The 15,298-nt window shown below is 35.4% G+C and overlaps 1 protein-coding gene across 3 annotated transcripts in view; it reads left to right on the top strand.

The window, feature by feature from the left end:
- The window catches only part of ADGRL3 (adhesion G protein-coupled receptor L3), an 888,015-nt gene that overhangs the window by 315,195 nt on the left and 557,522 nt on the right, over nt 1–15,298 (top strand). For all 3 annotated transcript variants that reach the window (XM_033214560.1, XM_033214561.1, XM_033214562.1), the window contains one exon: nt 7,728–7,931. In XM_033214560.1, the coding sequence (XP_033070451.1) occupies nt 7,728–7,931 (204 nt within the window). The remainder of the gene's footprint in view (nt 1–7,727; nt 7,932–15,298) is intronic.

Here is a 15,298-nt window from a genome sequence, read left to right as displayed (position 1 = left end):
GCCTCGCCAGCATCTGTTACTTTTGTCTTTTTAATAATAGCCATTTTGACTGGTGTGAGATGGTATCTCGTTGAGGTTTTGATGTGCATTTCTCTGATGATCAGTGATATTGAGTGTTTTGTGTGTGTGTGTTTGTTGGCCGCTTATATGTCTTCTTTTGAGAAGTGTTTGTTCATGTCTTTTGCTTGCTTTTTAATGGGGTTATTGTTTTTTGCTTGTTGAACCATTTAAGCTCTCTGTAATATTAGACGTTTGTCAGATGCATAGTTTGCAAATATTTTCTCCCATTCTGTGGGTTGTCTGTTTACTCTGTTGATAGTTTCTTTTGCTGTGTGAAAGTTCTTTAGTTTTATTAGATCCCACTTGTCAATTTTTGGTTTTGTTGCAATTGTTTTTGAGGATAGTCGTAAATTCTTTCTTAAGGCTGATGAAAGAATGATACTTTCTAGGTTTGCTTTTAGGATTTTTATAGTTTAGGGTCTTACATTTAAAATTTTAATACATCTTGACTTAAGTTTTGTGTATGTTGAAAAGTAAGGACCTTGTTTCATTATTTTGCATACATGGCTAGCCAGTTACCCTAACACCCTTTATTAAATAGGCAGTCATTTCCCCATTGTGTATTTTTGTCAACCTTGTTGAAGATCAGATGGTTGTAGGTGTGTAGCTTTATCTCTGGCTTCTCTATTCTGTTCCATTTTTCTATTTGTCTGTTTTGTATTAGTACCACACTATTTCTGTCATTGTAGCCTTATAAGGTAGTTTGACATTTGGCAATGTGGTGCCTCCAGCTTTGTACTTTTTGCTGAGGATTGCTTTGGCTACTGGGGCTCTTTTTTGATTCCATAGGAATTTTACAATTGTTCGTTTCTAATTTTGTAAAAACTGACATTGATAGTTTTATAGGAATAGCATTCAATCTGTAGAGTGCTTTGGGTGGGCAGTATGGCCATTCTAGCAATATTAATTCTTCTAATCCATGTGCAGGGAATGTTTTTCCATTTGTTTGTGCTATCTCTGATTTCTTTGAGCAGGGTTTTGTAGTTCTCCTTGTAGAGATCTTCTACTTCCCTGATTAGATATATTCCTAGATGTTTTGTTTTCTTGATGAGTATTGTAAATGTGATTATGTTCTTGATTTGGCTCTTAGCTTGAATGTTACTGGTGTATAAAGGTAGCTCATGCCTGTAATCCCAGCACTGTGGGAGGGCTAGGTGGGCTGATCATCTGAGGTCGGCAGTTCAAGACCACCCTTGTTAACTTGGCAAAACCCTCTCTCTACTAAAAATACAAAAAATTTAGCCAGACGTGGTGGCGGGCACCTGTTATCTAAGCTACTCAGGAGGTTGCAGTAGGAGAATCACTTGAACCCAGGAAGCAGAGGTTGTGGTGAGCCTCTCGAGATCACGCCACTGCATTCTCCAGCCTGGATGACAGAGTGAGACTATGTCTAAAAAAAAAAAAAAAGCTGTTGATTTTTTATGCTGATTTTATACCCTGAAACTTTACTGAAGTTGTTTAATCAGGTCTAGGAGCTTTCTGCTGTCTTTAGGGTTTTCTAGACATAGAATCATTGTTAGCAAAGAGAGATTATTTGATTACTTCTTTTCTTATTTGAATGACTACAAAAGTTTATCTTACTTATTTGTTTTCTTTTATTGTAACAAGCTATGTTTTGGAGAAAATTAATGAGGAACGTAGTCTGAAGTGTAATTTCTTGCCCACATCAGGCATACCAGTACTTTATGAAACAAGGTAATCTGCAGGAAGAACCTGTTGAGTTAAATAACATTCAGGTATACCATAGAATCTGTTTCATTATACACAAGAGGACAATTTGTTACTACTTAGCTCAGCTATTTTCTTATAAGATCCGGACTTGAAACAGATTTACCCCTCTGTGTTTGAACTTTCGCGTTGCAATTTCTACCTGATGGCATCTTTACTCAGGTGCTTGAATTGGATCTTTTATGACTATTGTTAGAGATTACTACCTAGCCTATAAAGAAATTATGCATCTATCATATACACCTTAGGGAGAAATCCAGAAAGGCATAATCTTTTATATGGCTAAAATGAAGGTACTGTGGGAGAGAGCCTTTCAGGTATGCATAAGGAAGCAGGATTGAAAATGTATCTTTATTTACAGAAAAGGAAATGAAAACAGTGGTCTCTTCTTTGCCCCCAACTTTTCTCTTTCCTTCCCTTTTATTATATATGTTGCAGTGAAGTTGGAGTAGACATTTTGGTAGCAATGAACTATTTGCTATTGTAACTTTTTCAATATAATTTCCAGCATTTACACAATACTTTCCTGTTAGCTAAAGAGTTTTGCACATAATAGCTCAGTGAATACTCATAACAATCCAATGAGTCATAGGTAGTAGGACTGGTAATTTTCAGATGAAAAAATAGACTCAGGGCTGTTAATGTAATGATGCAATACTATATTTTAAGTGGCTTTTGATGAGAAACTCAACACAAATTTCTTTTTTTTTTTTTTTTTTTTTGAGAGGGAGTCTCGCTCTGTCGCCCAGGCTGGAGTGCAGTGGCGCGATCTCGGCTCACTGCACGCTCCGCCTCCCGGGTTCATGCCATTTTCCTGCCTCAGCCTCCCGAGTAGCTGGGACTACAGGAGCCCGCCACCTCGCCTGGCTAGTTTTTTTTTTTTTTTTTTTTTTTTTTTTGTATTTTTTTTTAAGTAGAGACGGGGTTTCACCGTGTTAGCCAGGATGGTCTCAATCTCCTGACCTCGTGATCTGCCCGTCTCGGCCTCCCAAAGTGCTGGGATTACAGGCTTGAGCCACCGTGCCTGGCCTCAACCCAAAATTTCTTAGCCATCTTGTGGAAGTTCTTCCATAGGCATTTTTATAACCTACTGAGCATTTGCCTTATTTTGTAGATCTGTGATTTAAATTATAAACCAACCAAAGTAACATATTGAGATTGAGCTAGAATATAATAAAACAAAATAAGTAAATTTTTAAAATCTTCAATTAGGGAAGACGGCAATACTGTGTTTGTTTAAATCTTGGAAATAAAAAGCAACAAGATTTTGATTACGTTTTAGTAAAGAATGGAAAGAAAATATTATGAAATTTAATGATGATTTTATAGAGAGAGAACTGTTTGGTAAAATTATGGAAAGAGTGATATTAGAAAGTGGTGAGATTTGGAAAGCCTAAGCAGTAGGGGAAAAGGATTTCCTACTAGGAAGGATAATCTGTACAAAGGATTAGGCAGGTATGTTCAGGAGGATAAGTATTCTCTTTCCAAGAGATACTACCAAGGTGAAAACATGTAATATGTAGGTTAGAGACATAGCTATATTAGTGTACATTTCAAACTCTGTAAAGCTCATGGTTGCTAATAAAGACATGGTGAAATATAACCCTAAAACACAAAAATAAATGACTTGTAAGAAAAAATGTTAGTTTAGGAAAATAAAGCACTTGTAACTCTGATAAAGATGCCCAGGTTGTATTTTGTTTTTAGCATTTCTCTCATTATAGAATTAGCCCATTGTTTTGTTTAGAGTCCCAGCTCACTGTTATGATTAATAGCTGTTTGGAGGAATAAGCTGAATAATTGACTGAATTACAAAGCTGCTCATGTAAGAAGAACAAGAAAATAGAAACAGCTGAAGTTGGTTAGAAACAGTACTTACATAACTTTAAAAATATACATAAATCAGTATTGATCTCTGAAAGTTATCTATCATTGAATTCTGATATTTATTGATATTTATACCAATTATATGTTCCACAGATAATATGAAAACTCTGGTATTATCATCACAAATACTTTACCTTTTAAAAACTCATTATTTTTCTTTTGCTTACCTCTTGCCTCATGTCTGCCCACAACAAACATTCTGGAACAGTGTGTCTGGTGGCTTTTGATATTTAAGAGACATGGACATGGGATAAATATTTTGATCATTATAGTAGGTTATGAAATACTAATTTTATATTTCATGCTTGCCCACTAGGGAAGCAGAATGAAAGTACTTGCATTGTAAAAATATCTGGATATGAATCAAATATAAGGATTATTTGTATATGACAACTCATATTGCTTACAAGGAGTATTATATATTATGTATGATTTAAAAGTTAAAACTTTAAAAACAAATGAAAATAGAAAATCGCCCCCCAATGCAAATAAAATCCTAATCAGATATGCAGTTTTTAAAAGATAAACATGAAATTTCTCTGAAGAAGGATAGAAAGAACAAGATGTATTGACCTTATTATAGATTCCTGTCTCAGAGCCAAAATTAACTTTGCGACATCTTAAAATTGCATACAACAGAGTTTTAAACTGTGGCCTCGAACGGTATTGGGAAGGAAACTTGGAGGGTTGCCTTCAACTTATGGTTAATGCCACAACATGCTGGTGTATTTTTCATAGCTAATTTGAAAGAATCCTTTCTCTTAAAGGTCTGTAGAAAAACAAAAGACATTTAGAATGTAAAAACTATCTTCAAATATCTGAGGAAAAGAACCTTCGAGGAGTAATTTGACCTGGTTTTGTAGCCCATGTATTCAATTAAGACAAGTGAGTGGAGAATGCCAGGGCATAGATACCACCTTCCTTGACCTAAGGAAACTGGCTGCTTCAGATGCTATTGTGCCCCAAGGAGAGTGAGTTTCTGAGCAAAAGCTCTTCACGTGAACCTTGGGAGATCTGTGTAGCAGGAATGTTCTAACTTTCTAGCATGTGAGTTGAAAGAATCTTTGTAGACTTAAGATTTGTGTTTCTAACAGAATACCACACACCAGACTTATAAGTGTGCTGTTTATCTTGAAGACTTATTTGTATAATAGCTTCAGGAAGACAAATTGGATTTATATTTATAATTCAAATAAATATTTCCACAGAAGTCATACAATATCTTGAGTATAGTACACACATATTTTTTAAAGCAAAAGTTGAGATTTTGGCTCTAATAACCCTTCTCTATGTGGGTAGTGTAACAGCCTCTCTAGTTTTCCTGCCACCCATTGAATTTCTTTTATAGATACAGTGAATTTAAATGAGAGTACAAACTATAGACACATAAGATACTTTGGTTCCATAGAACACATCAGTCTACTTTTTTCAATTTACAATCCAAGTCTACTTAAGCTCCTGGTACTTTGTATTCTTTACTCTTACTCCGTGAAATCATTTTACTCCTCAAGCCAAACTACTGTTTTTAGATCCCTAAGAGTTTGCTTCCTAGTTCTATTGACATGTGTCTTTATGTTTTCTTTATTTTTAGACATTTTTCATTTAGATACAGGCACTATTATACTGTTTAGTTGATGCTTGATTCCATTGTTTATTCATTTTTAAATCAATTGTCATTCTTTGCCTACTCTAGAAATGGACCTTTTCTAGAAATATTTGATCTCTAGTTCAGAAGAAATCCCTATTCCCACCTCCCTGTCCTATGCTACCCTTTCCTCCCCAGAGTTTTAATAATTATCCTAAACAGATTGTCTTAAAACTAAGCTCTTTACCCTGGCTTACAAAGCTCATGATCTGGGTGTTGTTTGCCTTTCTGCCTTCCAGACTGTTCTTCACCTTGACCACTATACCCAGCCGTTGTGTTTTTTCTCAAACACACCAAGGAGGTTCTAGCCGGGAGGCCTTTCCTGTATCCTGGAAGTTCTTTGGCTGTCAACTTACAGTCATACAACTGAATGTTGTATGATTAGCCACTTTAAATCTCACTAAAATCCCAATTTATATTTTATCTCCATATCCAAGTATTTCATAAAAACCTAAGTGAAGTAGTCTTTACATATTACTCTATTGAAATTTTTCATAGATTTCTCATACTTATATGGTATATTTTCTCTAATGTTTATTTATGTGTTTTCTAATCTCATAATCATAATGATGTGTGATTCATTAAAGTAGCTTTGTGGTCTGTTTTCTTCACCAAATTCTCCAGCACCTAGAATAGGACCCAACATGTAATGGGAGCTCAATAAATATTTGTTGAATGAATGAACAAATAAGCACCTTCTCCCCCACTCTAGATGTGCTTATATTTTAACTTGGCTGAGGATAAAATCTTTCAATTTTTGAATAACAGAAGTATATAGGATAACCTATTTTGATAACCTTTGGCTAATTTTCTTCCATAGAGTAGTAATAAAGATGTTAGAGAAAACACGCCTGTATATATTCATGTAAAAATATTTTTATATTAGTCACATTGTCATTTTAGGCAGTGAAGAGAAGGATATCTTAGTAGCCAAAAGATCAGAAATGATGCCACTAGAGTGAAACATTAATGAAGGCAATTACTTAGAGATGTTGATTTTCACAGCTTTTTGGTCTTGAAACTTATTTTCTTCTTTGTCACCTTTTTCATCTACACAGACTATAAAAATGGCATTCAGGTTAGGTTTGCCTAGATATTTTAGTAATCATACATTGTAATAAATTCAGATAAAAATGTTGTTTTGGGACAATGTCTCAGACTTATATGTTAAAGTTTTCCATTATAGATACATTGTTTAACATATTTCTTAATATGATTTTTTCTATGAAAGTTGTATTATTTTATGTGTTTTGGGAGGGATATATTTTACACTCCTAATTTGCAAATATTTTACATAGCAAGAAATTATGGCACCACTGTATAAATTTCTAGTGTTAGAAAGATGATCATAAAATTCTCTTGCATTATTGATTTTCTTAGTTTCTCTCCTGTTTAATGTTAGCCACATAACATTATTGTGTTTTTATACATGCATGTTATAACATGTTTAAAAATATTTGTGTGAAGCAAAATCTTTTTCTTTGTAAAATTTATCCTTTCTGTTGGCAGACATATTTTCATTATCATTTCTATTAATTAAACGAGTTGCAAACAGTGTAGGGAAATGTGTATCTCATGTATCAGTTTATCAGAAAAAAAAAAATCCTATATTTAAATATCTCTATTTTCAAAGCATAAAATGTATGGGTGTTTTCTGAATCATTTTTAAAAATCATGTATATTTTTTTTCATTATTGTCTTGGTCTTTCATATTTACTCATTTATGTAATATGTACCATTTGTCAGTAAAATCACTGTGTATATAAATGGTAAAAAATGTGTGTATATCCTTTTCACCTTAATGTCCACCATAGATCTTAATACAGTATCTCTCAAAAAATGGTAGTTAAATGACCTGAAAACATATAAATAAGTATAAAAAAATCCATATAAGTGTAACCATACTTCAAACAAAACAAATAAACAAAGGAAAAACACCTCTCTGGGACTTTCTTTACCAATTACCTTATCAAACATTTTGTGTAAAAATTGAGTTTAGGAACCATTATTCTTATTTACACTTATGTAGATATTAGTGTCCTTAATTTACATTAGAGTGCTGTGAATCTATAAAAATAAAAATAATATTTATATTTTTTCAGGTAGCTTACTGTGCTTTCAATAATTATGACTAATTTTCTAATCATTATTAGAGATTTGGATGAGGGTGTTTTTTTTTTAGCTTAATTAAGATAGTGTTGAACTAGGATAGCATTATACATTATACTAGGGGCCAGGAGGTAATCCTCTCAGCTGTAGGGTTGTCTGAGTAGGGCCTGGGGTGGCTGGAATCTTGGGCCTATAGCCTGCGGCAGAGAGCAGCCTTGGAAATAGCCTCTACCAGGGCTCCCCTGAGGTGGGACTGAGGTGAGCAGGGGTCTGATGGTGCGCCCTGCGGTCCCCGCAGGTGGCAAGCACAGTGAACGACATCCAGCCCTTGCTGCTCCATTGCGACACGCTGAGCGCAGCCCAGGAGGCGCTCTTCCACCCAGACATCTACTTCAGCAGCCAGCTGCAGAGCGCACCGCTGCTCATCGTGGACAAGGGCCCCGTGGAGCTACCAGAGGAGTTCGTGGTCCAGGTGCCCAAGGAACACAGATTGCAGCCCAAGGTGCGGCCAGCGGTGGGGAGAGAGGGCTGGGGGTGGCTGGGCAGGGGGTCCTGAGAGGCTCAGCCCCAGGAAGTGCCCCAACTGTGTCTTCTTGTAAGTTTACTGTCTGCATTCACTTTTGTGGCTGATATTAACACTTAGTGATATCCTGGCCAGTTTTAACAATGCATGCCTGTTCTACATTAGAGCTTCATCATTATTTTGAAATGTTTGATTTAAAATATTTGATTGGGTTTGAAGTATTCTTGCATTATCACAGGAAATTTAAAATTACTTTTAGTGACACTTTCAACTCTTGTAAAATTTGAAAGGCTGTGTAAGTTTTAACATGTCTGATCATCTGCTTGTTTGAAAAAATTTTCACCAATGAAAACTATCAAGATTTTGAAAATATTATGATTAAGACGTCTTGGTTAGGAATTGCGTATTAGTCATTTAAAGCGTAAAACTTGGTAGAAAAGTTATAGTTACTGAAACAACCTAATTTTCTTATGAAAATACGGAACGTTCTTTCTATAATATTGCCTCAGCAGCTGGAAAGTATAGCAAGTGGCATCCAGCCCCGAAAGCTCCAGTGAGGAACGTTAGGTCGTATTCCTGAACACTTTAAGTATTATTTTTTTATTTACATAATATTTAGGCAATGTAATTTTTATTTTTCTCACAAAACTCCATGTGGGTGCTCTTATTTCTGTCATTTCCCCCAGGGAATATAATATTTGTAACTTTCTTTGTGAAAAAGAAAAAAAGCTGGGAAGCATTTGGCTGGGGGAACTATGAATATCAAATCTTTCCTGAAACATAGTCACTCTTCTAAACCAAAAATGTCTTGAAAGGGATACACATATAAGTAATACTAGCAAAAGAACATGAAATATCACAGTATTAGCTGAGTTTATCTTCTACGCCCCATTAAAGAGTTATCTGGTAAAATAAATCGGAATACTTTGTTTGTCAGGACCTAAGGGAGGTGCATCATTAATCCATTTGAGATTTGAGAGACCCGTGAGAGTTAAATGTAATTCTTCAATTACTATGACCATGAGGCAGAGTAAGAGCATGTGTAACTTTGCATTCACAGTGGCTCTGTCTCCTAAGTGACATCGTTGAATCAGTGGCCTCAAATCTCTCCATTCAGATTGGCCTTTCTTCCTTGTAGTGGTGGTTTGGCAGCAGCAGTGATGACGACAGGCAGCAAAGTGGTGGATGAGTCCATGTAATTCCATAGAAGCCTGTAGAATGGACTCCAGTGTGTTCTGAAAATTCAAGGACAATGGATAGTAAACATTTCTTAAGAACTTCTTATTTTTCCCTGTTTTGTTTGTATTACCTTTTCAAACTTGAAGTTTTCTAAATTGGGTGCACTTTTATTATTCCCAGAATGTGCTTCAGCAGTCACAAAGATTTCATCATAACTTTGTCTTATGATTTATATTGTAAAACAATAATATATAATGAATATTAGTTAATTAACTCCAATGCCTATACATTCATCAGAATTTCTAGTATTAAGAAGAAATACAGAAGTAATATTTAATTTATATGAATTCTATAAATATTTAAATCAGCAGCTAATGTAAACACACACACACACACACAGCTGCTGGAAACTCTCTTTTCTGACAAAAATTCAGAATATCAATTAGAATCATTGTTTCTAAAACATTATACTGAATTTAAATATTCTCAAATTTTTATAGCTTAATAAGATTGTTCTGTATCGGCCCGGCGCGGTGGCTCAAGCCTGTAATCCCAGCACTTTGGGAGGCCGAGACGGGCGGATCACGAGGTCAGGAGATCGAGACCATCCTGGCTAATACGGTGAAACCCCGTCTCTACTAAAAAAATACAAAAAACTAGCCGGGCGACGAGGCGGGCGCCTGTAGTCCTAGCTACTCGGGAGGCTGAGACAGGAGAATGGCGTGAACCCGGGAGGCGGAGCTTGCAGTGAGCTGAGAGCCGGCCACTGCACTCCAGCCTGGGCGGCAGAGCAAGACTCCGTCTCAAAAAAAAAAAAAAAAAAAAAAAAAAAAAAAAGATTGTTCTGTATCACTAGATTTTAGTTTTTGCCATGTATGTGGCAAGTTACAGTGCGTGATGGGTTTTAAATCACATTTTTAAATCAATTTACAAATAGAAAAGCTGTATTATATTCTGTTTTGGACAGAGATGAAAACGAGAGTACAAGCCAATTTTATGTGATATTTTTAATGGAGACTGAGGTTAACGTCTTGTGATTTAAAAGGCGCTTACAGAATTGTGTTAATCTGTTACGATGAGATGATACTTTTTGAAAGTTGCTTTTGTGTGAAAGTAATTTTATCAAGGAGACAGAAACTAAAGGTCATCTTAGAATATTCCCCGTAGAAAGAATAAAGAAGAATAAGTAAATATTGTAGGGGCATAATCTTTCCTAATATGGAAGACAGTACATACAGCTAGAATGCTTGGACAGGTATTAAAAACAAAATTGAAGTAAGAGATATCACATTATCTTGAGCTCTTTAAATTGAAAAGACTTGGAGGAATTCGAACAAGAAGACGTCAGTGAATTCAAGTTCTTCCCTTTCCTCCCCTCCTCCACCTTCTCGAAACAAAAACAAATCTGTTGTAGAAACAAGATACTTCAAGAATATAAAGCTCAAAAATAAATAAAATAATAAAGGCTGATATTACTGCAATCTTTGATTTGAAAAAAAATGATATTACTTAAAAATATATTAACCTCTGTTCATTCCGTAGGTAGCCAAACAGGCAAGTACAAATCCAATGAAAGCAGCCATAACAACAACATAACAAAACGCCCTTATTGGCTTGAAATTAAATTTTTTTTTTCTCCTGCTTTGAATTCATTTGACTCTTGATAGCTAATAGCACTTGAGAGTTAATGAGTATTTGGATTCATACAAATTAGGACATCTTGGTAAAACAGCAAAGCCTGAAGAATTTTTTAAAATAGTTCTCCAAAGTTTCTTTTTAGCATGTTAAAGCAGAAGGAAGTCTGAGGGCAGATTTCCCAGTTAAGGACTAGATATCAAGGCTTTCCCTAGAAGCTATAGGAATGTTAATGTGTTTTTTCAATCAACATATTTCTTGGTTTATTTTTTATCTCCATGCAGCTGCATTAAAAGTTCATTGAGAAGATCTACAAATAATGTTCCTATAAGCCACACAGAGAGTGGTGCCAGGCTGGTACAAGTTTTCTCTAGGAAAACAGCTAAAGCATTTCAGGCCTGACAAAACGTCTGAAAAACTCTACTCTGGGCTCATTTTAAAGTTCATCTTTTGCAAGAGCCAAAAATGCTTCCACAAGAGGGTTGTGTATTTGATCGATCCATTTGGAGAATTACATCAAACTCTACTATAATCTTTAAAAAAAAAAACCTTTTCCTTCATACCTGGGTTTTAATGTTTATAGATGGGAAGGCTTCTATAAACTTCTGTGTGTGTTTGTGTGTGAGTGTGTGTGTGTCTGTCTGTCTGTCTGATGGGGGTACTAAATGCAGGAATAATGTTTTAAGAATGTCATAGTTACGGAATTCTAAGGACCCTTGAGTACTAAACCTTAGATACCAGGAAATAACACCCAGGGAATTTTTTTTTTTTTTTTTTTCCCTGTGAAACCAGTTTTTCTTCTGTTTTTCTCAATCTTTCCAACAGCTTTATCTGCTCATTGTCATTATAAGTCACTGTCAACATGAATCGCACACCACTCCTCCCCACCAGAGCACCAACAACCAACTGGTACTATCCTTCTTGCCTCTTAGTACAGATTTCTAAGAAAGGAAATTTAATCCCCATTGCATTAGGTAAATATCCCTTACATAATTACTCATGTCGCTAGCCATTCCCTGGCCCAGAGCCCACACAGTAGCAATTGTGTAACAGAGGCAATACTAGGAATACCTATTATAGGGGTGAGCGTAAAGTCCTGTGGAGCATGTAAGGGGATTATCTACTGGCGGGTTAGAGAAAGTGTCCCCGAAGATAAAGCGGCTTCTAAACTGAAACCTGACAGACAAGTGGAAGTTCGCCAAGCACAGATATGGAAGAAGAAAGATACTATTCTGAGTAGAGGAAACAGCAACACAAGGGCCTACTTCAGGATGATTGGAGCACAGAAGTCCCAAGGATAATTTCTAGGTATCAGTCTGAAAATGATCTGGAGAAGTGGTCAGCGATCTGGCCAGGAAGAGCATAATGGTATAACATTATGAGGAGTTTAAAATTTCCCAGATGGTAATGAGGAAAAAATTAAGTTGATCTTAGAGGAATTAAGCAAGGAGTGACACATTTGAAGAATTAACAACAACAGACTTCAAGACCAATGGAGTGTTCATCATATTGATGCAGATAGGTAAGAGTCTGTTCTATTGGTGGGTCTGACTCAAGGAGTGAGTGACAGTAGTGATGATAATAGCCAAATAACAGGACTTAGATATTTATTGCACATGTGAGTAAGACAGAGGGAAAACCCAAAGGAGAAAACCAAGTAAGTATCTGGCTTGAGAGATTGCATTATGAATGAGTTGTACCATTTACTGAGATAAGAAAGACTAGAGGAGGTGGAGAATGTAGGCAAGGAATGATGATGTTGTTAACCAACCATTTACTGATTGAACAGAAACCCAACTTTCTGGCCCCAAATTTAAGGACCCATAACTTAAATGCAATATATACATCTGAGGAAAAAAAAAAAAAAAAAGCTAAACTAAAAATGTTATGTGTTTAGTATAAGTGATTCTCAATAAAATAAATAAATAAATAAATAAATAAATAAATAAATAAATAACAGGTAGCATTATTATTTGTTAGACATCTTCTTTTGGCCCAGATGTGATAAGATATCCAGAAACATAAGGGCATCTGCCAGGATTTTCATTCAATCCTTCCTTCTACTTCCCAGTAATACCTAGCAGGGATATAGTGGAGCCAAGGTTGGTTCTGAATTTTGAGCTCTGCTGTCTTTCCAGAGACATTCATTCATTCAGTTCTTAGTACAATGTTCCAAGGCAAAATTTGGAAAGAAGCAGGAGACCACTCTGCCCGTATTTGCTCTCATTAACAATGTAACATAGCACACACTTCAGTAAAATAATAGCAAAGAGTAATCTCCATGTGTCTTTTGAGAATGCCTCAAAAATGAACCTTGATTAATCTCTTGCCTAATTATAACTGTTTATTAAATAGCATGTCCCTTGATGACAGTGTAAAGTGATGCTTTATCTTGAGGAAATGGTTAATGTTCACATTGATTAAGACTCTTGAAAATAAAAACTGTGCTCAAAAAAGAAGTGCTTTCAAAGTTCAAGATCCAAGACCACAATTGCAAAGCTTACATAATTTTATATACGATGATGTAATAAACTGATAGGAGCAGGAAAAGGGTGGCAAAACCTCATTTGCTGGGTTGCTTATAACACCATGATTTGGGAATGGAGGAAGCCAGTTCTTTTGTACATTATAAGATCAGTAACTAGAGAAGTCATTCACACTGGGCTAAATGAAGAACAGAAAGAAGTAAATGTAGGCTGCTTTAAAACCTGTAAGCCAGAAGGCCTACATCTAGTGTGAAGTTAGTAGGAAGCGGTTTTCTCTCTTGCTCCAAATCACATCATCACCACATGTCTTATCCTTCAGCCACATGGAGGTTGTGTCAATTTACCAGACAAACCATGCTTGCCACTATACCTTTGGCAAGTATTACCTTTGTTGGCTGTAACGTCCTGTAGACCACCTAACTGTTCTTCAACTCAGCTTAAATATGTGTTGTAGTGTTGAATCTCCACTTTCACTCCTCCATAGCCTTATTCCTGACAGAACAATTTCTATTCTTCTGATTTTGAATTTGACTGGTCTGAAAATTGTACACGTATGTGTGTGTGTGTATATGTGTATGTATGTGTGCTTGTACATGCATATGTGACAATGATGAGTAATCCTTCTGGCATGTTCTCATGTTCTTACTTCCCTTACTCCTAAACTTTTGGAAAACGTGGTTCTAATTTTGTTACTACATTATAGTCTGAAGTGTGTAGGTGAAGTCTAGGAATTTGTGAGGAGGTATGAAGGTGAAAGATATTTTAACAGAAGAACAGGGATCAATGTTGCTACAACAAAGGAATACTCTGTTTTACAAGTTCAGCCTTTTGGCTGTATCTCTTTGCTGCAGGAGAATAATACAATGTGGCTTTTAGAGTGGTGTGTTAGCTGCCTTCTTCTATATGACACTGTAATATTATTTCAGGTAAAAGCCCCGGTTCACATTTATTTATGTCTTTTAGTGAGGTTTGCCATTTTAGACAAGACGTAGAGTCTAATTGATATGCATAATACATTCTTTGTAAATCACTGTTCAGAATTCTTATGTGCAGCTAGGGTCATATTATGATTTTATGTGGGAAGAAAGGTAATAGGCCTCTAGGGAAATAGGTCAGTTATTGAGATTTTTTTTTTTTTTAATGCTTGGTAGCCCTAAAGATAATTTCAAAGAATTTCTTTAAGACCCTGTTTTTCCCCAAAATGGTGTAAACACCAGAAGGAGTTATCCAATTGAAAATAAATGTGCGAGCTTGACCTTCAAGTATTTCCAGAATAATGTGATCAGCTCAGTCTCTTTTTTCTATTGATGTAAATTACAATTTATATTCCTTCTTCAAAAGGCATATGAGTATCTTTTCAAAATACCTACAGAAATTGTACTTTTGACTACTGAATTTTTTCACAAAGAATATTAATAACTAGAAAATAGGTGCTGAACTTTGACATTTAGTGCTCAAAACGTTTTGGTTTTAAATTTAATTAAGAATGTGCTTTAAATTGTCTCCTTAAACTATTGAGCATCTACCATGCTCAAAGTATTACATGTGTGTTTCAAAGGAACAAATTTTATACAATGGCAGATACTTCTCAGAATAAGTCATTGCTAGGAAATATCTTCCTTTTTCTTCTCCATCCCCTTACCTAAAACAATGTGTTAGGTATAATAGAGATCTGAAGTGTATCCCAGATACAAAGAGGAAACTTACGTTGTATTTATAGAAGTCTTAACACAAAATTCAGGTGAAAAGAAAGGGCAAGTCAGACGATGTCCATAAAACATCAGACTTTCGTAGATTGCCTTATGCTCCTGTTTTTAGAATCTGCATTTCCTATTTATATAAGTCTCCAGTACAGAAATGCAGAAATTTGGCCAGGTGTTCTAACTTATTCTTTCTTTCATATATACAATTAATTAAATTGATGATTTTTTTTTCTAATTCTTACTGCTTAAGGAGCTATTTCTTTTTCCTGGTTATTAGACATATCTTTAATTCTTCTTCACTAGTTTATTTTTACTGCTGCAAAGATGCTACTGGTATGGAATT

The sequence above is a fragment of the Trachypithecus francoisi genome, unplaced genomic scaffold (assembly GCF_009764315.1).
Source record: "Trachypithecus francoisi isolate TF-2019V2 unplaced genomic scaffold, Tfra_2.0 Lachesis_group1, whole genome shotgun sequence".
In the NCBI taxonomy this organism is placed as follows: Eukaryota; Metazoa; Chordata; class Mammalia; order Primates; family Cercopithecidae; genus Trachypithecus; species Trachypithecus francoisi.
This window is presented reverse-complemented; position numbering and strand designations above follow the sequence as displayed.